We start from the raw sequence: 26,133 nt of genomic DNA on the forward strand, positions 1-26,133 counted from the left end.
TCCCTATTAATGCAATAACATTGTGTAAATAGCATTTGTAATTTTATTAAGTAGTCTTACCAACTAGTTTCATTCACCAATGGATTTCACTTCCAAAAATAAGTATGTTAGCATTATGTATAGAGATGTAATACTTACTACTACCTAAACCTGCATGTGGTGTATCTCCTATTTTTAGATGTTCTCCCAGCTTAAAGTGACTGTTAAGCTAACTTCTTTGGAGCTCTGGTCAGATCAAAATATGATTTCAACTAATGCGGATGCTGATGAAGTACTACAGAGATTTGTGTCATGGAAAGAACAATTTTTGTTTCAAAGATCCCATGATCTAGCATATTTATTAATGTAAGTGCATTATTTTCATGGATATAGGGCTTATCAAATTATGTGATATGTTAGCTATCAAAAAATGTGTTATATATAATGACAGGAAACCTAAAAAACTATATGCATACTGTGTTAGCGAAACGTAAAATATAAAAATTTGATAACAATGTAAGACACTAAATCATGGTAGGCCATTATTCTCAGAGTGGACTGTTTATCCATGGAAATGTAATAAATTTGGAAATTTGGAAAGCCTTGGAGCAACATGGTCCTCAAGGATTTTAAAGATTTTTCTCAGAGTTAAAGAACTGAAACCATTGTTTTAACATTAAATAAAATATAAATTAGTTAACAAAATAAAATAATTATATATAAAGCTGGTTATGCAAAAAAATTAAATTTAATAGTAATGTGGTGACTTTATATATATATATATATACACCATATATATTATATATATAATTATATGCACTATATGTACTAGATCTTTCAAAAGTTTTCATATAGATGTTTGCTTGACTTAACTTTATTCTTTATGGGGAAAAATAAAAATACAATTCTGAAGGTCTTAAGCAATATGGAATACATTTACAAATCTATTGGTGTCTCCTGTGGCTTTTAAAGTCTGATACGGGAGCTCAGGAGCAACATTAACAGAACTGAAATGTGTGAGGACACTTTCTGAATTCTCTTTTCGTTAGTGTACTGCACATTCTTCTTTCCCTCCTTATCCTCCAATTCAACATTTTTACACACCTTAAAGGCTCACTATGTGCAAATCATGGCAGTAAGCTATCTTGACTTGTACACCTTAGAATTATATCCATCCAGTCATGGTAACGCTTATGATTAGTATTTTGGATGGATTAGTCACTGCTGGGTTTGGGGCTGTGCATCATAAAATAGGCTATGGAACTTAACTTTGTAGGAACTGTGAGAAGTTATTCAAATACAAAATGATTAAAAACACTAGATGTGATATGTAATATTCAAGTTTCAAAACACAGCTTTTTTTTTTTTTTTTTTTTTTTTTTTTTTTACTAAGGAGCCCAATTCTTAAAAGGTCATTAAGTTATTAAAAATTTAAAATGTATTTATTTACAAGAAAAATTTTGGTATTTAGTTATAGGGATCATCCTAATTATGTAGGAGCAACATATCATGGAATGGCATGCAATCCAAAGTTTGCTGCAGGAATTGCTCTGGTATGCATTTAATTCCCATCTATTTGGTAATTATATCACATTTTGAAAGTTAATATCCACTTCAAGGAGCAAAAGTACATATAGCATATCTATTATGCTGTTTTGACACATTTTTATAAAATAATTTTTATTCGGATTTTGAAATTCACATATTACAATTTTTAAAAAAATTTTGAGGGAAAAATATACAACATGAAATTTACCACCTTAACTGTTAAGTGTATATATGTCAGTAGTATTAAGTATGTTCCATTATTATGTAACAGATCTCCAGAACTCTTCATCTTGCATATATGTAGCTTTGTCCTTTTATTCAACATGGCCCCATTTTCCAAACCCTCTAGCCCCTGGCACTCACCATTCTACTGTCTGCTTCTGTGAGTATGAAATTTTTGGATTCCATATATAATGGTGATCATCTGATATTTGTCTTCATGTGTCTGGCTTATTTCTCTTAGCATAGTACCATCTAGGTTCATCCATGTCATTGCAAATAACAGGATTTCATTCTTTTTATGGCTAAGTAACATTCCATATCGTGTGTGTGTGTGGGGGGGGTTGTTTCATTTTTACATTCATCTATCAATGAGCACTTAAGTTGTTTTAAATACCTTGGCCATCATAAGTAATACTGCAGTGAATGTGGGAGTACAGGTATCTCTTTGTGATACTGATTTCAGTTATTTTGGATATATATGCAGAAGTGGGTTTGTTTATTAGATCATATGGTAATCCTATCGTTAATACTTTAAAGAACCATCATACTGATTTTGAGGGTGGTTTACAATTTTATAATCCCACCAGCAGTTCACATTATATTCATCACGTCCTCGCCAACATCTATTATTTTCTGTGGTTGCTTTTTTTTTTTTTTTTATGGTAACCATCCTATTGAGTATCTCAATGTGGCTTTGATTTGCATTTCTATGATTATTTGTAATATTGAGGGTCTTTTTATATGCTTTCTGGTCTTTTGTATATCCTCTATGGAGAAATGTCTATTCATGTCTTTAGTCCAATTTTTAATTGGTTGATTTGAATTTGATTTTTTGTTTTTGTATTGTAGGAGTTCTTTATATTTTGGATGTTAATCCATTATCAGATATAGGATTTGCAAATTTTCCCATTTTGTAGGTTGTCTTTATACTCTGTTGATTATGTACTTTGAAACACAGAAGTTTTATGTTTGGTGTAGTCCCATTTGTCCGTTTTTGCTTTCATTGCCTGTGGTTTTGGCATGATATCTAAGAAATCATTGTCAAACCTAATATGTAGATTTTCCCCTGTGTTTTCTTTTAGGAGTTTTATAGTTTTGAGTTTTGCCCAAATCTTGCCCTTTAGATTTTTACCAAATTTAGATTTACCCGAATGTTACCCAATCTACTGTTTAGACTTTTAAGCTGTTTTTAATCAATTTTTGTATATGAAGTACATAGATACAACTTTATTCTGTATGTGGATATGCAAAGTTCCTATCACCATTTATTGAAAAAGCTATCTTTGGGATCCCTGGGTGGCGCAGCGGTTTGGCACCTGCCTTTGGCCCAGGGCGCGATCCTGGAGACCCAGGATCGAATCCCACGAGCCTGCTTCTCCCTCTGCCTGTGTCTCTGCCTCTCTCTCTCTCTGTGTGTGACTATCATAAATAATAAATAAAAATTTAAAAAAAGAAAAGAAAAAGCTATCTTTTATCTATTGAGAATACCTGTTGAAGAGAATGTCATTTCTGCATTATCTCATCTTGATCCCCTTTTATAGATCATTTAATCATACATGTAAGGATCTATTTCTAGGATATGTAATCTTGTTCAGTGATATTTATGTCTATCTGTATTGCCAGTACCATACTGTTTTTGATTATTGTAGCTTTGTAATACCTTTTGAAATCAGGAAATGTGTCCTTCAATTTTGTTCTTTTTTGAAATTGGCATATTTATTTAGTGTTCCTTGGGATTCCATATTAATTTGGGGGTTATTTTTTAATATTTCTATTAATAGCTTAAATTTAATTGCATACAAAAACACTGTCCTTTATAGTTCTATAGTTCTTTTCTAACCTTTATAGGGTTTTTTTAAAGATTTTATTTATTTATTTATTTATTTATTTATTTATTTATTTATTTATTTATGAGAGACACAGAGAGAGAGGCAGACACCCAGGCAGAGAGAGAAGCAGGCTCCATGCAGGGGCCCAACTGGGACTTGATTCCAGGACTCCAGGATCATGCCCTGAGCCGAAGGCAGACGCTCAACTGCTGAGCCACCCATGTGTCTCTATCCTCTGTAGTTCTATTACACAGATTATAGGATTTGTTTTGTTTTTCGGTATTTGTCTTCCAATTCTATCCACCAAAATTACAATAATGCATGTTACTATATTTGTCACTTTTGTCTTGCTGTTTTCAGGATTCTCTCCTTGTCTTTGACTAATGGGAATCTTTGTGAATCTTTTTGGGTTTATCCTGATTGGAATTTGTTGAGCTTCTTTTACAAAAAAGATTTCTGAAGTTTGTGGCCATTCTTTCTCCAAATAAACTCTGTCCTTTTCTTTCTCTCTTCTTTTTCTGAGACTTTTATAATGCATACATTAATCTGCTTGTTGATGTCAATAGGCTCTTTTTATATTCTTAATTCTTTTTTCTTTTATTTCTATGACTGGATAATTTCAAATGGACAGCCTTCAGATCTGATTCTTTCATCTGCCTTATCAAATCTGATTTTGAATACCTCCAGTGAATTTTTAAGTTCATTTATTGTATTTTTGGGGTCTAGAATTTTTTTAAAGATTTTATTTATTCATGAGAGAGCAGAGAGAGAGAGAGGGGCAGAGAGAGAGAGAGGTAGGCAAAGGGAGAAGCAGCCCCCCCTCAGCCCAATGCGGGACTCAATTCCAGACCCTGGGATCACATCCTGAGCTGAAGGCAGATGCTCAACAGCTGAGCCACCCAAGTGTCCCTGGATTTTTTTTTTATAATAGTTTATATCTCCTGTTGATATCTCTACCCAGAATTTATAGGTAAGGCAGTTCATCATTTGAAAATCAATTAATATAACCAATGCCATCAATAGGATAAATTTTAAAAATTATTTGATCATATTAATAGATGCAGAGAAAGAATTTAACAAATCCAATGCCGTTTGTGACAAAATTTAAGAAAGTAGATCAAGAAGGGACATTCCTTGAGGAAAAAAAACATCTAGAAAAAAACCTATAGCTAAAACCTTAATGGTGAGAAACTAAATTCTTTCCCAGTGATCAGGAACAAGGCAAGAATGTAACTTACCAGTCCTTTTCAGATTTGTACTAAAAGTGCAAAACACTGATATTACCAGATGCTGTGAGGATGTAGAGGAACAGAAACTCTCATTCATGAAGATATGAATGCAAAGTGGTACGGCCACTGTAGAAGTCAGTTGGGCAATTTCTTACTCTTACCATATGATCCAGCATATGTCCTCTTTGGCAGTCATTTAAATGAGTTGAAATCATATCCACATAAAATCATGTACATGAATATTTATAGCAGCTTTATTCATAATTACCAAAAATTTGAAGGGACCAAGATGTCTTTTAATAAGTCAGTGGATAAACAAACAGGAATAAATACATAAAAAGGAATACCATTCAGTGTTTTAAGAAGTGAACCATTAAGCGATTGGAAGATATAGAGGAATCTAATACTTGTTCATGAAAGAAGCCATTTGGAGAAAAGACTAAAAACTGTTTTATCCTGTATTATACTGTATTATTATTACTATTCTGTGACATTCCATAAAAGGCAAAACTATGGAGATAATGCCAAGGTTATTGATTGCCAGATGTTTCTGTGTTGCCAATGTCACTACTTCTCAAGTTTTACTTTTTAAGACAAAAGAAATGCTACTTGCAAGATATTTTAGTATTCCACCTTTAGAAAAAAGTTAATTTGTTTTTTTCCTCCCTAAAACTATTTCTAAAGTCCATACGATTTGCCAAGTCAAGCCTTAAGAACCTGTGTATTTTTTCTGAGTGTTCACTTGAAAAGTAATATAGTTACTGGAGAAATGCTTATTCTTCTCAATTAAAAAAATATATATTAAGGGCACCTGTGTAACTCAGTTAATTAAGTGTCCAACTCTTGATTTTGACTCATCCATAATCTTAGGGTCATTAGATTGAGCCCAATGTTGGGCTCCATGCTGGGTATGGAGCCTGCTTAAAATTCTCTCTCTCTCTCTCTCTCTCTCTCTCTCTCTCTTTCAAATAAATAAGGAAAGAAATTTTAAAAAATAAACAAAAAACAGAATTTAAATGAGTAATGTGTCAGGGCAGCTGGGTTTCTCAGTGGTTGAGTATCTGCCTTTGGCTCAGGTTTTGATCCCCAGGTCCGGGGATGGAGCCCTATATCAGGCTTCCCACAGGGAGCCTGCTTCTCCCTCTGCCTATGTCTCTGCCTTTCTCTGTGTGTCTCTCATGAATAAATAAAATATTTTAAAAATATAAATATTAGTAACATGTCAAAAGATTTCATTGATCTTAATTGTTATTTGTCAATGCTATTTGGACTAAAAATACCATTACTCAAAGAAAATAACAAAATTTACTATTTTTTTCCAAATTTTTAAGCAAATAATAATCTTTGGTATACTAGGTTTTCTTAAATTTGTATTTACATTTACTTGAAAAGATAAAATAGATGAATACACAACTTAGATAACAATTCTGATATTTTGTTTATTTAGTATCCACAGGTGATAACTTTAGAGGCGTTTTCAGTTGTTATAGCACAGTTGCTTGGAATTAGTCTGGGATTAACATATAATAATGACATCTTCACTTGTTACTGCCCAGGAGCTACATGCATAATGAACGCCAAAGCAATGTAAGGTTTTATTTTTGTTAAATCTGTATCTTCCCTTGGGAAATGTTTGTAATATTTTTAATGTATAATGTCTTTCAATATAATCTGATTAAGAGAATTGTTTATTACATAAACATGCAATTATTTAATGTTTATTAAAGGAAGTGAGTATATGATATTGTAGAAAATGTGCTTATTCTATATTCTATGTGATATTGTAGGGAGAAAGTGGATGTTGATGATGGCTTCCTGGGTAAAATTTAATTCACCCTCAAATTATTAATAAGCATCTACTGTGTCTTGGTTATTGTGTTACTTTGACTTACAAAAGGTTAACAAGATAGATAAGTCCTAAATATATTAGTCCATCAGGGACAGAAAATTTAAAAAAGGACAAAAGAACAAGCAAGATCTAAACAGTTTATGACAGATGCCAAGAAGAAAATAAATAGAGAAAATATTAGGAGAAGAAACTTTCTGATAAAGTGGTCTAGGAATAATTATGGAAATAATTATGTTGGGATCTGACAGAGAAGGAACAAAGATGTTTATTAAAGAGTTGAAAACTTTTCAATGAAAACAAGTGAAGTAATACTTGAATAGTAACAAGCTTGACAGACTGATATAAGGAGGCTTGTGGAGAGGATAAAAATGAAAAAAAATAGCTGGGCCTATAAGAAGAATGTTTAGACATAAGGAAAAGAAAATAATATAGAGTGAGGCTAAAGAATGAGTCAGGAGAAGTCCAGGATGTGATGTAGGAATATAGGGAAGACCTTAATCATGCATTAATGATGTGAAAAGGGATTTTATAATAAATGTAATGGAATATATTTTAATTGGTTTATTCAGTATGGATAATAAAAATTACCTTGTAAAATGAATGTAAAATATAGCACAGAGAACAATATAGTGATATTTGGGAATATTTGGGATATTTCAAAATAATAGCAGTTTTTTAAGACTGAGAGAAAAGGAGATGTCAAGAATTATTGGTAGGTAGGGGGCAACATAGGAAGAATCTGAACACATGTCCTTCATAAAAATAAAGATAAATAAGGAGCTTACTGGACAAATCAAGCAAACCACTATTCACAGTATAGAAGTCCCAGAAGGAGAGAGAAGAGTCAAAGGAACAGAAAACTAGTTAACATTTGTGATCATATGGACACCTGGGTGGCTCAGTGATTGAGCATCTGCCTTTGGCTTAGGGTGTGATCCTGCGGTCCTGGGATCGAGTTCTGCATCAGGTTCCCTGCATGAAGCCTCCTCCTCCCTCTGCCTATGTCTCTGCCTCTCCCTGTGTCTCTCATGAATAATTAAGTAAAATTAAAAAAAATTGTGATCATAAAGAATAACATATGTCTTTTTTTTCTTGTGATGAGAACTTTTAAGATCTAGTCTCTTAGCAACTTTCAAATTTGCAATACAGGGCCTTGCCACCCTGTCACTCCTGGTATGCACCCTAGTCTGTCATGGCCAGGACTCTCAGATGGGGCAAGAGCGAGCCCTAGTCACCAGTGTGCCTTTAGTAGTTGTGGCTGCACCTCACATACAGATGCACTGAGAAGGAGCCCCACTCACCAAAATCCACACCAGTCATGGCCTAGCCAGAACAGGATAATGCACACAGCCCATACAGAGGGCAGTCCTAGGGCACCTGGCTTTGGTGTCCAAGTGGGTTTGCATTACTAAGCCTCACAGGACCACCTTCTGCTTAAAGAGGCTCCTTCAAGACATAACTATCTAGTACATAGAGGCAAATTAGGCACCAGAGATTGCAAATGAAAGAACAAGACAAAACCTGAGAAATAGAGTGAAATGGAGATAGTCAATCTACTAGATAGAGTTCAAAGTAATAGTCATAAAGGTGGTCACCAAACCAGAAGAATGGGTGATCACAGTGAGAACAAAGACATAGAAAATATAAAAAAATAACCAATCAAGCTGAAGAATACAATAAATGAAATAAACATACTAAGGTAATCAATAGCAGATTAGGTGATGCTGAAGAATGGACAAGCAATCTGGAAGCCTGGATAGTGGAAAGCACTCAGAGAAGTAAAAAGAAAAAAGAATTTTTAAAATTGAGGTTATTTTAAGGGACTTCTAGGTAACATCAACCACACTACCATTCGTATTATAGATGCTCCATAAAGAGAAGAGCAAGAGAAAGGATCAGAAAGCATATTTGGAGAAATAATGTCTGAGAACTTACCTAATCTGGGGAAGGAAATAGACGTCCAAGTCCAGGAAGAACAAAGTCTCAAATAAGATTGATCCAAAGAGAGCAAAGACACATTAAAATCAAAGTGTCAACATTTAAAGAATCTTAAAAACAGAGAAAAATGAGTAGTCATGTATAAGGGAATCCTCATAGCTAGTTTTTCAACAAAAATTTACAGATCAGAAGGGAGTGGTAGGATATATTCAAATTGATGAAAAGAATATTAAAAAAATGGTACACATCAAGGTTATCACTCAGAATTGAAGGATAGATGAAGTTTCTCAGACAAACAAAGCTAAGGAAGTTCATCAAACCAAACAAATCTCACAAGAGATGTTAAGAGAATTCTTTCAATGGAAAAGAAGAGGCCGTAACTAGAAATAAGAAAATTATGAATGAAAAGAATCTCACTGGTAAAGGTAAATATATAGTAAGGGCAGCACAGCAGGTCAATCACCTATGTAATAATAGTATGAATGTTAAAAGACAAAAGTCATTTACCTGTAATAATTAGTCAAGGTATACACAAAATAAGATATCAAATATGATATCAAAAATAAAATGTAGGGGGGATATAAATGTAGCACTTTTGGAACACATTTGAACTTAAGCAACCATCAACTTAAAATAGGCTGCAATGTACATAGGTTGTCACATATGATTCTCGTGGTAAACCCAAAACAAATACCAATAATAGTTACAAACCTTTGCAGGGTGTTAATGTTTCCTACTATTACTGTATTACTGTCAACTTCTCCCTTTGTGTCTGATAATATTTACTTCATGTATTTAGGTTCCCCTATGCTAAATGCATAGATATTTATAAGTGTTACATCATCTTGTTGGATTGGTCCCTTTACCATCATGTAATGACCTTTTTCTTTTTTATCTGTTATGGTTTTTGTTTTAAAGTCCATTTTGTCTGATAGAAGTATTGCTACCTCAACTGTCTTTTCATTTCTATCTGCATGAGATATCCTTGTCCATTCCTTCATTTTCTCTCTGTGTATCTTTAGATCTGAAGTTAGTTTATTGCAGGTAGCTTTTGTATAGGTCTGATTTTTATCTGTCCATTTAAATACTCTATGTGTTTTGATTGGAGAATTCAGTCCATTTACATATTTAAGATATATACTTACTGCCATCCTATTGATTGTTTTATGTTTTTGTAGTTCTGTTTCTTTCTTCTCTTGCTGTCTTCTGTTGGTATTTGGTGACTTCTCTTGGTGTTATATTTATGTTCCTTTCTCTTTTTTGTGTCAATGGATAGATCATCTAGACAGAAAATCAATAAAGAACTATTGACCTTAAATGACATATTAACCAGATGAACTTAATAGATATATAGAGTTTTCCATCCAAAACTGGCAGAGTACACATTCTTTTTTTTTTTTTTAATTTTTATTTATTTATGATAGTCACACACACACACACACAGAGAGAGAGAGAGAGAGAGGCAGAGACAGAAGCAGGCTCCATGCACCGGGAGCCCGACGTGGGATTCGATCCCGGGTCTCCAGGATCGCGCCCTGGGCCAAAGGCAGGCGCCAAACCGCTGCGCCACCCAGGGATCCCTACACATTCTTTTCAAGTACATTTGAGAACATTCTCCAGGATAGATTATGTTAGGTCACAAAACAAGTCTCAATAAATTTAAGAAGTTAAATTATATCAAGCATCTTTTCCAACCACAACAATATGAAACTATAAATCAATTACAAATTAATCAAGTTTAAAGTTAGTAGAAGTAAATAATAAAGAGGAGTAGAAATAAATGAAATATATACTTAAAAAACAATAGAAAAGATAAAGGAAACTAAGAGCAGATTATTTGAAATAACAAAATTGATATGCTTTTAGCCAGACTTTTCAAAAAAAGAACGCTGCAATAAAACCATAAATGAAAGAGAAGTTACAACTGATACAGAAATTTAAAGAATTCTAGGAAACTGCAAACAATTATATGCCAATGAATTGGACAACCTAGAATAAATGGGTAAATTCTTTCAAATAATAGTCTTACAAAACTGAATCGAGAAGAAATAGAAAAATTGAACAGATTTATCACTAGTAATGAAATCTAATTAGTAAAACAAACAATAACAAGAAAAACATCCTAAGTACAGTACTAGATGGTACTGAAGAAATGTTAATACCTGTACTTCTTAAAATATTCCAAAAAATTAATGAGGAAAGAACACTTCCAAACTTATTCTAGGAGTCCAGCATTACCCTAATTCCAAAACCAAATAAAGGCACTGAGCTCCCAAAAATATTACAGGCCAAAAGCCCTGATGAGCATAGATTCAAAAATTCTCAACAAAGTATCAGGAAACAAATGCAATAATACATTAAAAGATCATACACTCAGATTAACCACGATTTATCCTAGGATGAAAGGATGGTTGAATATCCATAAATTAGTGTGATACACCCCATTAACACAAAGAAGGCTAAAAATCATATGACCATCACATTAGTGCAGAAAAAGCATTTGATAAAATTCAACATTTATGATAGCTGAAGTTGTAAACAAAGTGAGCATAGCATATATGGTCTTTATAAGACAAACCCACAGCTAACATCATACTCAATGGTGAAAAGCTGAAAGCTTTTCCTCTAAAATGCCCATTCTTGTCACTTTTTTTGAATACAGTGTTGGAAATCCTAGCCACAGCAATCAGAAAAAAAAAAAAAAAAGAGAGAGAGAGAGAAGAAGAAGAAAAAGAAAAAGAAAAGAAACAAAAGCATTCAAATTGGAAAAGGAATATTCTCACTATTTGCAGATGACCTGATACTGTATACAGAAAACACTAAGGACCAACAACAACAAAAAATTAGAATAAATCAATTCAGTAAAGTTACAGGATATAAAAACAGTATAAAGAAATGTTGCATTTCTATACGCTAATAATGAACTATCAGAAAGAAAAATAAGGAAACAATACAATCAGAAAGCATGGTTCAAAATGAAAATTGTGAGCCATTTGTTAATATGCAATGAAAACAGACTCAGCAACACTTTTGTAATAATGTTGCCAAGATGCATAACCTCAGTGTAGTTATGAGAGAACATTTTATAATCCTAAATTGCAGAAAAGGATTACTTTAGCAAATAATCACCCTGTAACCATAAAACTTTTTTCAGGGTTATGAAATTCGATAAGAAATGTAGATAACTAAACTAAAAAACAAACCTAGATATTGAGAACTAAATGGTCGATTCTGAACTGAATCCTCTTGCTATAAAGTGCCAATATTGTAATGAAAGGTAAATTTGAATGGCATCTGAGGATTAGATATTAGTAAAGCATCAGTATTTCTTTATTTTTAAGGGCCTGCTTAAGGAAAATTCATTTCTATGTAAGAATTATACATTAAAATACTTAAAATTATTAAGATTGTTTTTGACAATTATTCTTAACTTTCAGTAAATAAAATTTATTCTTTGAACTATATTGTATCATTTAAGATTTAGATTGCTGCAAAATTAAACAAAAGCACATTAAGCAGTGCACTTAAAAATACAAATATAAAATAAAATAAAAAAGAATCTAGGACTTACAGATTTTATATACTCAATGTTGATATAGGTTAATTGATTGATTTTGATACAAAAGAATAACCCTGACTTTTCATTAGCATAATTAGCCATCTTTTATTCCTTCAGTTTACATAAATTTCCTAATGTTTCATTTTCTTGTAATTATTGCTTCTTGTTATAATGATAATTATATTGACAATAATAATGAAAATAATGATATACCTAAAAGAGCTTTTTGTGTGTGAAGCACTGTTAAGAGTTTTAATGTATTCTAACTCGTGTCATTTTAACTTCCTCCATATTATGGAATTATAATATAGATGGATTTATTGCTTTTATTTATGACTTGCATTAGGGGAAAAAAGCACATGAAACTAATATTACACTATAAGTTAACTAACTGGTATTTAATCAAAAATGTAAGGGTAGAAAAGCATCCTCTCCTTGGCTCTTCTGTAAGTGAAGTGTACAGAATTCATAGTACTCTACTGAAGGACGTTTCTTTGAAACTGATTGTATTCCATTTATCTGAAGAATATAATTTTTTTTAGACGTTCCCATGGTGTAAAGTTTTTTAGCAGTTGCAGCATGGATGAATTTAAACGTATGGCTTCACAGCCTGAATTTGAATGTCTTCAGAATCAAGCCATTTCAAATGTGGGTTACCACACAGCAAGTTCACTCTGTGGCAATGGAATTTTGGAAAACTCAGAACAATGTGATTGTGGTAGTACAGAGGTTAGTGACAAACGTAATAGCTTATCTAAAGATTTTTCTTTGTGTTTCTTCTGTAGCCTTATAAATATAGATGCGATATAAAATGGACTTTTTTTTTCAAATACTGCACAATGGGGCATGTGATAACTGATTCATCCTGAATTTTAAACATTTGAAGAATTTAAGTAAGGGGTAAGCATAGCATGGACTAAAGAGGTAGATTTTCTTCAATGTGTAATCATTAGTAGCAATACCCACTTTTCTGTATCATAAACATGGTTAAAGCCAATATTATAACCATCACCTCAGTCATCTCCTGAGTTCCTTCAAAGTGACTACACTGGTACGATTGTGATAGAATATCTATACACTTAACAGTATGTCACGTTTTATAAGAATTAGTATAATCCAGACAAGACCCATCACTGTGGAAGTCCAGAACAGTAAAACTATGCTCTAAGCATTGCCTGATGAAATTAAATTTGGTCAACTTCCCACAATGGTATATAAAGTAGTAGCTATACTCATTTCTATATGCTGAAGGCAATTAGTGGAAAAAATATTTTAATTATTGTTAATTTGTTATTCACTCTGAGAACAATGGTTTTCAATTCATTATTTCAGTGGTATAATGCAAGCCTCTATTCATGACTTCCTCCAGCCCCAGACAGTGCTTATTTTTTTTCCTCACATGTGTCATTTTACAACTTTGAAATACCTTAAGAGCATAGATGGTTCTTACTTTAACCAATCATTACAGAAGCTACAAATGTATATCACATCTGAGGACCAAGAAAAAATTTATCAAGTAATAAAACCTAATACAAGAACAAAAATACACAAAAGGCATAAAAAAACAATAGCCAGGTTAGTTCTAATGTTTAATAAGCTCAAACATACATTTTCAGAATGTGTTACTTGCTGCAAAATTTCGATCTATTTCTTTTAAAAAAATAGTTGATTTTTTAAAAATATAGTAATGATACAGGAGAGCTTGGTTCTTGGCTCGTGGAATCAAAGAATGAATCTCATGGACAATAGAGATAGAGGCTTAATAAGCAGAGATACAGAGAAGCTCCCAAAAGTGAGAGGTGTCCCAACAGGGTTGCCACTGAGGGCTTTTACAGTCCATCTTTTATAGGAAACTGACCAGGGAACCTGGTACATTTCTTGTCCATTTCAGGGTGGATATTTAGAACAAACATGGTGGACTTGAAACAAACAAGATGTTTTTTGTAAATATCCTGAGCACAAACAAGGTGTTCCCTTCTCTCTCGTTAATATCTCCTCCATAACATTTCTCTACATCTGGTATTTCTGTGATAACTTAGTAGCCATTAAAGGAGGATACTCCCTAATATTTTGGAGCTAGGGAGCCAGGTTTATTTTTTGTTTGTTTTTACTGTCTTATCTCAGTTTTCTTGGGATGGGTAGGATCCTGACTCTGGGCCTTTCCCTTATCTTTCCCTGACAAGTCCTGTCTGCCCCCTAACTCAATCCTACATCAGTAATAGATTTATGGCAAAAAAAAAAAAAAAAGTGTTTATTTGGAGTACTTAATTGCTCAGTTCATGAATAGTTTTTTTTCAGAGATTATTCCTGGAACACAAGAGAAGATTCTTTGCTTTTAATAGCCAGTTTGCACTGTTTATATGAACTGATTGATCTGATTTACATGCCTATTTTATCGGGGCACTCTTAGTCTTTATTAAAACCTGGTATAGAGTCACAGTGGACCAAAGGGAAATGGTAGCTTGTCCCACTGGATTTCAAGGTGCATCTATTGGAACATGGGAATTTATCTCGGATAGGACACTGCTAATTATAGATGTAAAGATTGTTAAAAACAAGACAACAGGCCCATAGTGGAGTCACTTGGGCTAAGCCCCATGTTATCAAACCAAGGCTTAATTGTTGTTGTTGTTGTTTTTTTAGGCTTACTTGGTTTTAACTCTCCCAGAAATAGAATCTTAAACCAGTCAAATACCTTATCAGTAATAGTTATTGCCTGATAGACCCCTGCAACCTCCTAAAGGAAGGTTACTTTGCAATAGCAAACATACTTTTTTGCCTTTATAACTTCCTTATTCCTCCTCCCTTCTGCCTCTAAGTCTTTCATTTTGTGTAACTCCTTAGATCTTTCTTTTACTAGACTGGATGCTGCCCAATTTGAATTGATTTTTACTTAGTTTATCTTTTAACAAGACCTACTGCAATAAGCTGTAGTAAGTCTTTACATTCTCTTCTTCCATGTTTATATAATTAACCAGAGTAGTCACTGATAAATGATGCTTAGAGCATGAAGTTGGTTCTTAAGTGACCAAGTGACTCCGTACCCTCAAATCCAGAAAAATTTGCACTGATTCCCCCTAGTATGTTAGATGAGCTAATTTTTAGAATTTCATTCGGCTTTTCCTAAATATATCTCTAGTTCCTTCTCTTTCTCATGCACTGAGAATTCTCAGTGTATTTTATTTTTTTAAATTTTTGTATATTTTTTATTGGAGTTCAATATGCCAACATATAGTATAACACCCAGTGCTGATCCCGTCAAATGCCCCCATCTCTGAATTTTAGAGTAACCAACAGTTCTTATTAACAGGGATTTTTCTATCTATTGTTATGGCTATCAGCAGAAGGAAAGTACTTTTATTTTCTTGATAGTGTAGGTGAGTGACCAATAACCACAATAAGCTTTCCTTAATATTACAAAGACCACCAACCTCACTGATGGAACTCATCAGGAATCTCAGCAATGATGATCAAAAACCATTTGTCCTCATTATCACTGAAAACTTCAGAAACCAAGTTAGCTCCACACCTGGCTGGATGATCATAGAATCCATCTGTCTTTATAGGCATTGTGACTTTGTTTTTTGTTTCAGCACAAAGATTTAGGATGTATCTAGGTAGTGTGTATATATATATATATGTAAGTATGTATTGTTTTCCTTCTGGCTTGCTGAGTTTTGTTTTGTTTTTTTAATTTGACTTATGTTATACTTAAATAGATGTGGATAAAAGAAATATTAGGACATTTACATTATCACAGGCAGTTCTACCTTAATTCCATTGATTGGAGGAGTCTAAGTTAATCCCATTAATATCTGAAACTTCTAATCCTGTCACAACACATTATTTTTGCCCACTACTGAATTTCACGTGAATGAATTATAGATGATGGATCCTTTCTGACTCTAGATTTTTTTTTGCTTATATTTTTGATATTCAACTGCATGATTGAACGCATCTGTAGTTCATTGGTATTTATTGTGGAGTAGTATTTCTTTGTATGACTATAACAGTTTATTTATTCATGGATTTATTAGTGAACATTTAGGTTGTTTTTGGTTTTGAGTATTATGAAAAATGCTTCTAAAGCACATTCATATCTTCTTTGAACTTAAGTTTTGGATTTTAGAATGTGCTAAAGAACATTTATGGGCCATCTGGGTGCTCAGTGGTTGAGCATCTGCACAGGTCATGATCCTGGGGTCCTGGGATTGAGTCCCACATTCGGATCCCCATAGGAAGCCTGCTTCTCCCACTGCCTATGTCTCTGCCTATTTCTGTGTCTCTCATGAATAAACAAATAAAATCTTAAAAAAAAACCAAACATTTTTTTTTGGACTTAAGTTTTTATGTATATTGGATAAATTTCTAGGAATAGAATTGCTGGGTCATATGTTAATTGCACTATTAAATGTGTAACAAAGCATCAATCTGCATTTTAAAATCCTTGTAATATTTTACATTCCAATAATCTATGTATGAGAGTGGCAGTTAGTTGTTCCTTATTCTTACCAACTTTTGCTACTGCCAGTCCCTTACATGTTAGTCATTTCAATGTCTGCTGGTATTTTACTGCAGTTTTTATTCATGTTTCCCTGATGACTAATCATACTGGACAGTGTCTCATGTGGTTATGGGACATCTATATGTCTATGTCTCCTTTTTGAATGTTCACATATTTTACATATTTTGAGGGTGTTGTTTATGTAGTTATTGGAATTCTTAGTATTAGCCATATGCAAATATGTGTCATGGCTTTGTATTTTGTGTCCTATCAATCCCAAAGTTGTGAAACTTTCTAATAAGTATTCTAGAAGTTTATTGATGTTAGCTTTTATGTGTATACCTATTAATCCATTTTCAGTAATTTTTGTAGTTTGAATTAGGGAATATATTTTTCTATATGTATATCTAATTTCTTTAGCCCCAATTATTGGAAAATTATCCTTTTTCCACTGAATTACTATGCTACTCTTACCGAAAAACAGTTCATCACATAGTTTGTGTTTTATTGATCAATATATCTATCTTTACACCAATACCAGCCCTTCTTACCCTGATTCACAAAATTAGGTAAATTGTGTCTTCATATTTACTTTTTTCTGAAGATAGATTTGGTGATCTTCGATTTTTGCTGTGTAAAATTTGGAATCAATTTTTCCATTTCTACCCACATTCCTAAAAAATAAAAAAAAATTAAAAAAAATAAAAACTTTGCTGGAATTTTGATTGAGACATTTTTGAATCCATACATGAATTTGTGGGGAAGTGATGTATTCATAATGTGATTTTCAAACTATGAACATGGTATATTATTCCATTTTTTTAGATGTCTCTAATTAAATTAAAACCTAAATATTTCATGTTCCTGCCTGTTACTGTAAATTTTGCACCTTTTTTTTTTAATTTATTTTTTATTGGTGTTCAATTTACTAACATACAGAATAACCCCCAGTGCCCGTCACACATTCACTCCCACCCCCCGCCCTCCTCCCCTTCCAACACCCCTAGTTTGTTTCCCAGAGTTAGCAGTCTTTACGTTCTGTCTCCCTTTCTGATATTTCCCACACATTTCTTCCCCCTTCCCTTATAATCCCTTTCACTATTATTTATATTCCCCAAATGAATGAGAACATATAATGTTTGTCCTTCTCCGACTGGCTTACTTCACTCAGCATAATACCCTCCAGTTCCATCCACGTTGAAGCAAATGGTGGGTATTTGTCATTTCTAATAGCTGAGTAATCTTCCATTGTATACATAAACCACATCTTCTTTATCTATTCATCTTTGGATGGACACCGAGGCTCCTTCCACAGTTTGGCTATCGTGGCCATTGCTGCTATAAACATCTATCCACTTAAAGTGTCCTTTGCAGGCATATAGAAATAGAATTAAAATGTGAAAGTTGTTGATTCCTGTGATCACCAGCTTAACCTTACTTTGAATGATTGATCCATATTTTGGAAAATACCTGCAAAATGTCTAAATTAAAATTATCAAATAATCCCAGTGAATATATGAAAAAAAGAATATAATTTGAGTTTAAGAAATAAAGAAACATTTTGGTACTTTTCAACATATATCAAAATTGATAAAGATAAAAATTATGATATTAAATATTGAAGTGACATTTGATAAAGTTTGGACATATATACCCTTTTTATTTCTATAATTTTTCAATAGCATTCCACTGTTACTTGTTTTTTAACGTTCTCACATCCAGGGATGCCTGAGTGGCTCAGTGTTTGAGCATTTGCCTTTGGCTCAGGGCCTGATTATGGGGTCCTGGGATTGAATCCCACATCAAGCTCCCTGCAGGGAGCCTGCTTCTCCCCCTGCTTGTGTCTCTCATGAATAAATAAATAAAATCTTTAAAAGAAACTAACATAAATAAATAAATAAATAAATAAATAAATAAATAAATAAATAAATAAATAAATAAATATTCTCACTTTCAGGCCCATTGTGGGGTTCCATTTTTAAACCACAATGCATTGAACATCAATTTCTAAGCCCAGCATTTAGTGTAGCTTTCCATTATACATTGAATACTGTCAAAAGATCCCCCTTCCTCATAGGCTCTCTCTTTGATTCTAGCCGTTGGAGGCTTTCCCTTTTGTGTCATTGATTTTTGTTTATTTCCCCGTAATATATAGTGTGTGTTCAATCTTCTGTCTTCATGAAATGCTCTTGATAATTTTTATTAAAATCTTTATATTATAAAGCATAATACATTCTTTTAATAATGAAACATAAAAATGGAAAATATCTGACTCCTGCAAATATTAAAACATGTTATATGATAACATTTTAAAATATACTTTTATATACAGTTGGTATAATTGAAGACACTGACATTATATCTAATTTTATAGAGGATGTTATATGACAATCCAGGTATTACAAAAGATCAGGAATAAATTATTATCCTATAAAAGCAATTGATAAATTTAACTTCTGTTTTGGGAAAAAGATACATCATTATAGCTTCTTTCACAACACACTACTCAAACCATTCAATATAAAAATAAATAAATACATAGTATATATAACACAAATATTTTGCACACACACACCAAGACTCACATATTTACTGGATATAGAGGGGAAGAAAGTTTTATCCATAAACTCAAGAACAAACCACAAAAAAAGATGATAGTTCTCAGACAGCATGAGTGTACCATTTCACAATCTCACAAATCTAACAGTTACCAAAACAAACAAACCCAAAATGCACCAAAACAAAAGTTGTCAATAACAAATTGTGAAACATAGTTAAGATATATTAGTGGCCAACGGTTAAAATAATTCATATAAAAGTGCTTACAAATAAAGGGAATAAACAGAGCACAATAAAATACATGCATAAAAATATAAAATAAATGAGAACGTGCATTTTTGTAAAATTTATAGCACGTCGGTAATGAAAATAATAAAATCGAAACAGATGTAGTTATTTTTGCCTATCGCTTGTAGCACTTAGTTATTTTTGCCTATTGCTTTGCTAATTTTTAAATATTACTATCAGTTTTGTGAAAAATCACTCTTTCACTGAACAGATAGGTATATAGAAATAAGGAAATAATACTATGTTATAGTCTTTTATATTTTTGGACTGTGTCTTAGTAACTTCTAGAATTAATTTTTAATATAAGATCTTAGAGCTAAAAATAAAATTTTCATGACACATCCTTTAAATAATAAAATATAATTTAGAAACCTCTTTTGTCACATTCATAAATATATTATCAAAATGATGCCTTGAGGAGAATTGATAAGGTGAAAAAGTATTTATGACATAATAAATGGAAAAATATTTTTTAAATTATAGTGCATATATTCATGAACACAAAGAAGATTGACAGAAATTCTATTAAAATTTTAACAGTTCAGTTTCTTAAGCATGGAATTATAAATAATTTCATTACTATCTTTTTTTTTCCTATACTGGAAATATATTAGTTTTAAATGAAGTGGTGTTAAGAATAAACACAGAGGGCAACTCTAGTGGCTCAGCGGTTTAATGCTACCTTTGAGCCCAGGACCTGATCCTGGAGACCCAGGATCGAGTCCCACGTCGGGCTCCCTGCATGGAGCCTGCTTCTCCCTCTGCCTGTGTCTCTGCCTCTCTCTCTCTCTTTTTCTCTCTCTCTCTCTCCCTTTCTTTCTTTCCGGAATGAATAAATAAAATTTTAAAAAAGAAAAAATAAATACAGAAGTAAAAATCATACTATGGTTGTAATTAGCTAAGAGATTATAGTATATTTTGACAATAAATAAAATTATTTCTTTGATTGAAAATTCCTATTATTGTATATTTACTTTTAGCAGTGCAAAAAATATGAAAAATGCTGTAATCCTGAAGATTGTACTCTGCTTGAATTTGCAGAGTGTGGCACTGGACCATGCTGTAAAAAAGATACTTGTCAGGTAAGCTTTCAAATTATTGCAGTATTTTCTTTTGTGATTTTTTTTTTCTGTTCTTGTGCATTCACTTATTTTTTCTTACTTTTTTTACACAACTTTCAAATATATAGCTTAAAATACTTGATTCATACACAGTTGAATTCAGAATTCAGATGTCATTAGATCTTTCTCAACCTCCTTCTTATCTTTGCCTTCAGTGTATTGTTTCAGTCTCTACTCAAGATCCCTCAGGTTATCCAATACCAATTCCAGATTATTTGGGCATGATGGATTCTTCTTGGTCATACCTGAGTTCATATCTGAATGTAGCTTTCATGACCCAACAATTCACAACAAAATTACAAATAAGCAACCCAGCACATGGTTGACATAAAATGTTTGAATAAACATACAATAACAATAATAATCTCACTTTGAGAATAGCAGAAAAAAGAGTCCATGTAGTATAGTCAGCAAGGTGTAGCATGTCTAATACTGAAGTTCTATGCAAGGACTCCTGGTCCCAGAAGTGGATTGAATCATTGGGTTCCCTTGGCAAGTTTTCCATTCAATTTCCCTTTATCGCCACACCTAAAAGGAGACGAGTAAGACTTGTGTTTTGAGGATTACTTCATTGTAGCATCTTGCCACCTTTGTGTCACTTTCAGGCATCAACAACTGTCATAGAAGCTGATTCATTAGAGATCTTGATTGGCAGGTTTTCTGTAAATGAAATCTCTCCAAACGTCATTCTATTTTGTTCTGTGTGTGTTCCTTTTCACTCCATATGCTAGTAATTAAAGCCAGTGGTCACTTGTCTTCAAGGAGCATGAATAAAGAGGCAAGCCTAGAGTTTCTACTACCTAACAATAAACGTTCTTTCCTTCACCAGAGCTCTCATCTTGGCCTTGATCTCCAAATCAGCGGAATTGAACAATAAAGCTTTTCTGCACAGTCCCTTGCCCTTTCCCTTACACATGGGGATAATTCCTACATTTGGTAGAGCCTTTAAAAAAATTAAGGTGAAGATCCCATACCATAACGTTTGCCATTTTCAGATGAACAATTTAGGGGCATTCAGTACATTTACGATGCTGTGCAACTGCCACCTCTACCTAGTTCCAAAACATGTTCCTCATGCAAACAGGAGACTCCCAGCCCATTAAGCACTTGTTCTCCTTTCTCCCTCCCGCTCAGTCCCTGGCAACCACCAATTTGTGTTCTGTCTGGAGTAACATATTTTGGATATTTCATATAAGTAGAAGCATAGAATATGTGACCTTTTGTGTCTGGCTTTCTTAACATAGTGTAGAAGATTCAACAACTTTGTAGCATATGTATCAGTGCTCCTTTATATGGCTGAAAATCCTCCACTATATGAATATACCACAATTTGTTCATCTATTCATCCATTGATGGACATTTGGGTTTTTTCCAATCTATTTCAATTGAGCTTTTAAGTAAATTCATAACTTAAGTAGTTAAAAATGTAATAATAATGGCAATGACAGAAATCTATTATTCTTGTTTAAGTTTTTTTACATTTTTGGTTTACTACTTTACAAAAATAATTGTTTTTCTTTGTCTCACAGATATCCACCAAAGGAACTGTATGTCGGGAAAGTAAAGATCCCTGTGATTTTCCAGAATTTTGTGATGGAATACATGAGAATTGCGTACCTGATGTGCAATCTGCTGATTTAGAACCATGCAATAATAACACTGCTTATTGCTATGAGGGAAAATGCCGAGATACAGATAAACAGTGTGCAGAGTTATTTGGAAAATGTAATGGGTGTGCTTTTTTTCTGGGGTTCATTTTTATTATTTAATTGTGTATTTTTTTCAGTAATGTTAACATACAGAGTTATATTAGTTTCAGGTGTAAAATATAGTGACTTAACAATTCTATATATTACTCAGTGCTCATCATGATAAGCATACTCTTTAATATCCATCCCCCCAACTACCTCCCCTCTGGTTAACTATCAGTTTGTTCTCTATAGTTAAGAGTCTATTTCTTGGTTTGTGTGTGCCTCTCTCTTTTGTTCCCCCTCTGTTAGTTTTGTTTCTTAAATTCCACATATGAGTGAAATCATGTGGTATTTTTCTTTCTAAGATTGATATATTTTGCTTAGCATAAATTATACTCTCTAGCTCCATCCATATTATTGTAAACAGCAAGATTTCATTCTTTTTTTTGTGGCTGAACAACATTCCATTGTCATATATACCACTTATTCTTTATCCATTCAATTGATGGACACTTGGGCTGCCTCCATAATTTGGTTATTGTGAATAATGCTGTCGTAAACCTAGAAAGGCATGTATTTTTTTGAATTAATGTTTTTATAATTTGGAGGTAAACACCCAAGTAGTATAATTATTGGATCACAGAATAGTTCTATTTTTAGCTTTGTGAGGAATATCCACACTGATTTCCACAGTGGCTGCACCAGTTTAGATGCTCAAGAGTGCAAGAAGATTTTCTCCATATCTTCACAAACACTTGTTGTTTCTTGTGTTTCAATTTTTAAATTTTCTTAAATTTAAATTCAGCTAATTATATACAATGTGTTCTTTGTTTCAGAGGTAGAGGTCAGTGATTCATCAGTCTTATATAATACCCAGTGCTAATTACATCACATGCCCTCCTTCATGTCTTTCACCCAGTATCTGATCTCCCACTCTCCTCCCTTCCAGCAACCATTAGTTTGTTTCCTGCGATTAAGAGTCTCTTATGGTTTGTCTCCCTCTTTGCTTTCATCTGGTTTTAATTTCCGTTCCCTATAATCCTCTGTTTTGTTTCTTAAATTCCATAAATGAGTGAGATCATATAATTGTCTTTCTCTGATTCTTATTTCACATAGCATAATATCCTCTGGTTCCATACACGTCATTGCAAATGGCAAGATTTCATTTTCTCAGTGTCTGAGTAGTATCCCATTGTGTGTGTGTGTGTGTGTGTGTGTGTATAATCTTCTTTATCCATTCACCTGTGGAAGGACATCTGGACTCAATCCATAGTTTGGATATAGTGGAGATTGCTGCTATAAATATTGGGACATAAGTGCCTCATCAGATCACTATAGTTCTATCCTTGGGGTAAATACCCAGTAGTGCAATTGCTGGCTCATAGGGAGGGTAGCTCTATTTTCAACTTTTTGAGGAACCTCCATACTTTTCCAGAGAGGCTAAACAAGCTTGCATTCCCACCAGTATGTAAGAGGTTCCCCTTTCTCTGTATCCTCTCCAACATCTAACACTTTCTAACTTATTGTGGATTTGATGTGCATTTCCCTGATGCTGAGTGATGTGGAGTATTTTTTCATGTATCTGTTGAACATTTGCATGTCGCCTTTGCAGAAATGTCTGTTCCTGTCTTCTGCCCATTTCTTGATTTGATTATTTGTTCTTTGGGTGTTGAGTTTGATAAGTTCTTTATAGATTTTGGATATTAGCCCTTTATCTGATAAGGCATTTGTGAATAATATCTTCTCCTCGCTCCATAGTTTGTCTTTTGGTCTTGTCAGTTGTTTCATTTGCTATGCAAAAGCTTATTATCTTGATGAAGTCCCAATAGTTAATTTTTCCTTGTTTCTCTTGCATTGGGAGACATGTTTAGCAAGAAGTTACTGAAGCTGAGGTCACAGAATTGGCTGCCTGTGTTTTCCTCTAGGATTTTGATGGATTTCTATCTCACATTTGTGCTTGCCATCCATTTTGAGTCTATTTTTGTGTATGGTGTGAGGAAATGTTCCAGTTTCATTCTTCTGCATGTAGCTGTCAAATTTTCCCAACACCATTTGTTGAAGAAACTGTCTTTTATTCCATTGAATATTCTTTCCTGCTTTGTCAAAGATTAGTTGACCATAGTGTTGAGGGTTCACTTCTGGGTTCTCTATTTTGTTCCATTGATCTATGTTTCTGTGTTTGTGCCAGTACCATACTGTCTTGATGATTATAGATTTCTAATAGAATGCAAAGTCTGGAATTGAGATGCCACCAGCTTCAGTTTTCTTTTTCAACATTCCTTTGGTATTTGGGGTCTTAGTCTTGTTGATCTGTTCTACAGTTCTTTTAGTTTCTATTTCATTGATTTCTGCTCTAATCTTTATTAATTCTCTTCTCCTGGGCTTAGGCTTTAGTATGTTCTTTCTCCAGCTCCTTTAGGTGTAAGGTTGGGCTGTGTACTTGAGACCTTTCTTGTTTCTTTTTTTTTTTTTTTTTTTTAATGATAGTCACACAGAGAGAGAGAGAGGCAGAGACATAGGCAGAGGGAGAAGCAGGCTCCATGCACCGGGAGCCTGATGTGGGATTCGATCCCGGGTCTCCAGGATCACACCCTGGGCCAAAGGCAGGCGCTAAACCGCTGCGCCACCCAGGGATCCCCACCTTTCTTGTTTCTTGAGAAAGGCTTGATTGCTATATACTTCCCTCTTATGACCACCTCTGCTGCATTTCAAAGGTATTAAACAGTTGTGTTTTCATTTTTATTTGTTTCCATGAATTTTTAAAATTCTTCTTTAATTTTTTGGGTTGACCCATTCATTCTTTAGTAGCATACTCTTTAACCTCCATATATTTGAGTTCTTTCTAAATTTCCTCTTGTGATTGAGTCCAAGTTTCAAAGAATTGTATACTGAAAATGTGCAGGGAATAATCCCAATCTTTTGGTAGCAGTTGAGGCCTGAGTTGTGACCCAGTATATGATCTATTCTGGAGAATGTTCCATGTGCACTTGAGAAGAATGTTTATTTTATTGCTTTAATATGGAATATTCTGAATATATCTGTGGAGTCCATCTAGTCCAGTGTATTATTCAAAGCTGTTGTTTCCTTGTTGATCTTCTGCTTGGGTAATCTGTCCATTGTAGTCAGAGGGATGTTAAAGTTCCCCACTATTATTATATTATTATCAATGTGTTTCTTTAATTTGGTTATTAATTGGCTTATATAACTGGTGCTCCCATGTTAGGGGTACAAATATTTACAATTGTTAGATCTTCTTGCTGGATATATCCTTTATGATATAGTGTCCTTCTTCATCTCTTATTATAGGCTTTGCTTTAAAATCTAATTGTATGGTATAGGGTTGCTACCCCAGCTTTCTTTTGATGTCCATTAGCATTCCAAATGGTTCTCCATGCCTCACTTTCAATCTGGAGGTGTCTTTGGGTCTAAAATGATTCTCTTGCAGACAGCATATCAATGAGTCTTGCTTTTTCATCCAATCTGAAAACCTGCATCTTTTGATTTGAACATTTAGCCTATTTACATTCAGAGTAATTATTGAAAGATATGAATTTAGTGCCATTGTATTACTTGTAAAGTCACTGTTTCTGTATATTGTCCCTGTTCTTTTCTGGTCTGTATTACTTTTAGACTCTTTCTCCACTTAAAGATCCCCTTTAATATTTCTTGTAGGGCTGATTGAGTAATCACAAATTCTTTTAGTTTCTTTTGTCCTGAATGCTTTTTTATCTCTCCTCTTTTAAATAAGAGCCATGCTGGATAAAGTATTCTTGGCTGCATATTTTTCTCATTTAGCACCCTTAATATATCATACCAG

The 26,133-nt window shown here is 33.3% G+C and overlaps 1 protein-coding gene across 1 annotated transcript in view; it reads left to right on the forward strand.

Moving 5' to 3' along the window:
- Positions 1–26,133, forward strand: part of LOC475575 (A disintegrin and metallopeptidase domain 3-like) — a 233,712-nt gene that overhangs the window by 181,080 nt on the left and 26,499 nt on the right. The window contains exons 15-20 of the mRNA XM_038559192.1: positions 179–345; positions 1,451–1,532; positions 6,255–6,394; positions 12,696–12,882; positions 20,485–20,586; positions 22,155–22,350. Of these exons, the coding sequence (XP_038415120.1) occupies positions 179–345; positions 1,451–1,532; positions 6,255–6,394; positions 12,696–12,882; positions 20,485–20,586; positions 22,155–22,350 (874 nt within the window). The remainder of the gene's footprint in view (positions 1–178; positions 346–1,450; positions 1,533–6,254; positions 6,395–12,695; positions 12,883–20,484; positions 20,587–22,154; positions 22,351–26,133) is intronic.

The sequence above is a fragment of the Canis lupus genome, chromosome 16 (genome assembly GCF_011100685.1).
Source record: "Canis lupus familiaris isolate Mischka breed German Shepherd chromosome 16, alternate assembly UU_Cfam_GSD_1.0, whole genome shotgun sequence".
NCBI classification, from domain to species: Eukaryota; Metazoa; Chordata; class Mammalia; order Carnivora; family Canidae; genus Canis; species Canis lupus.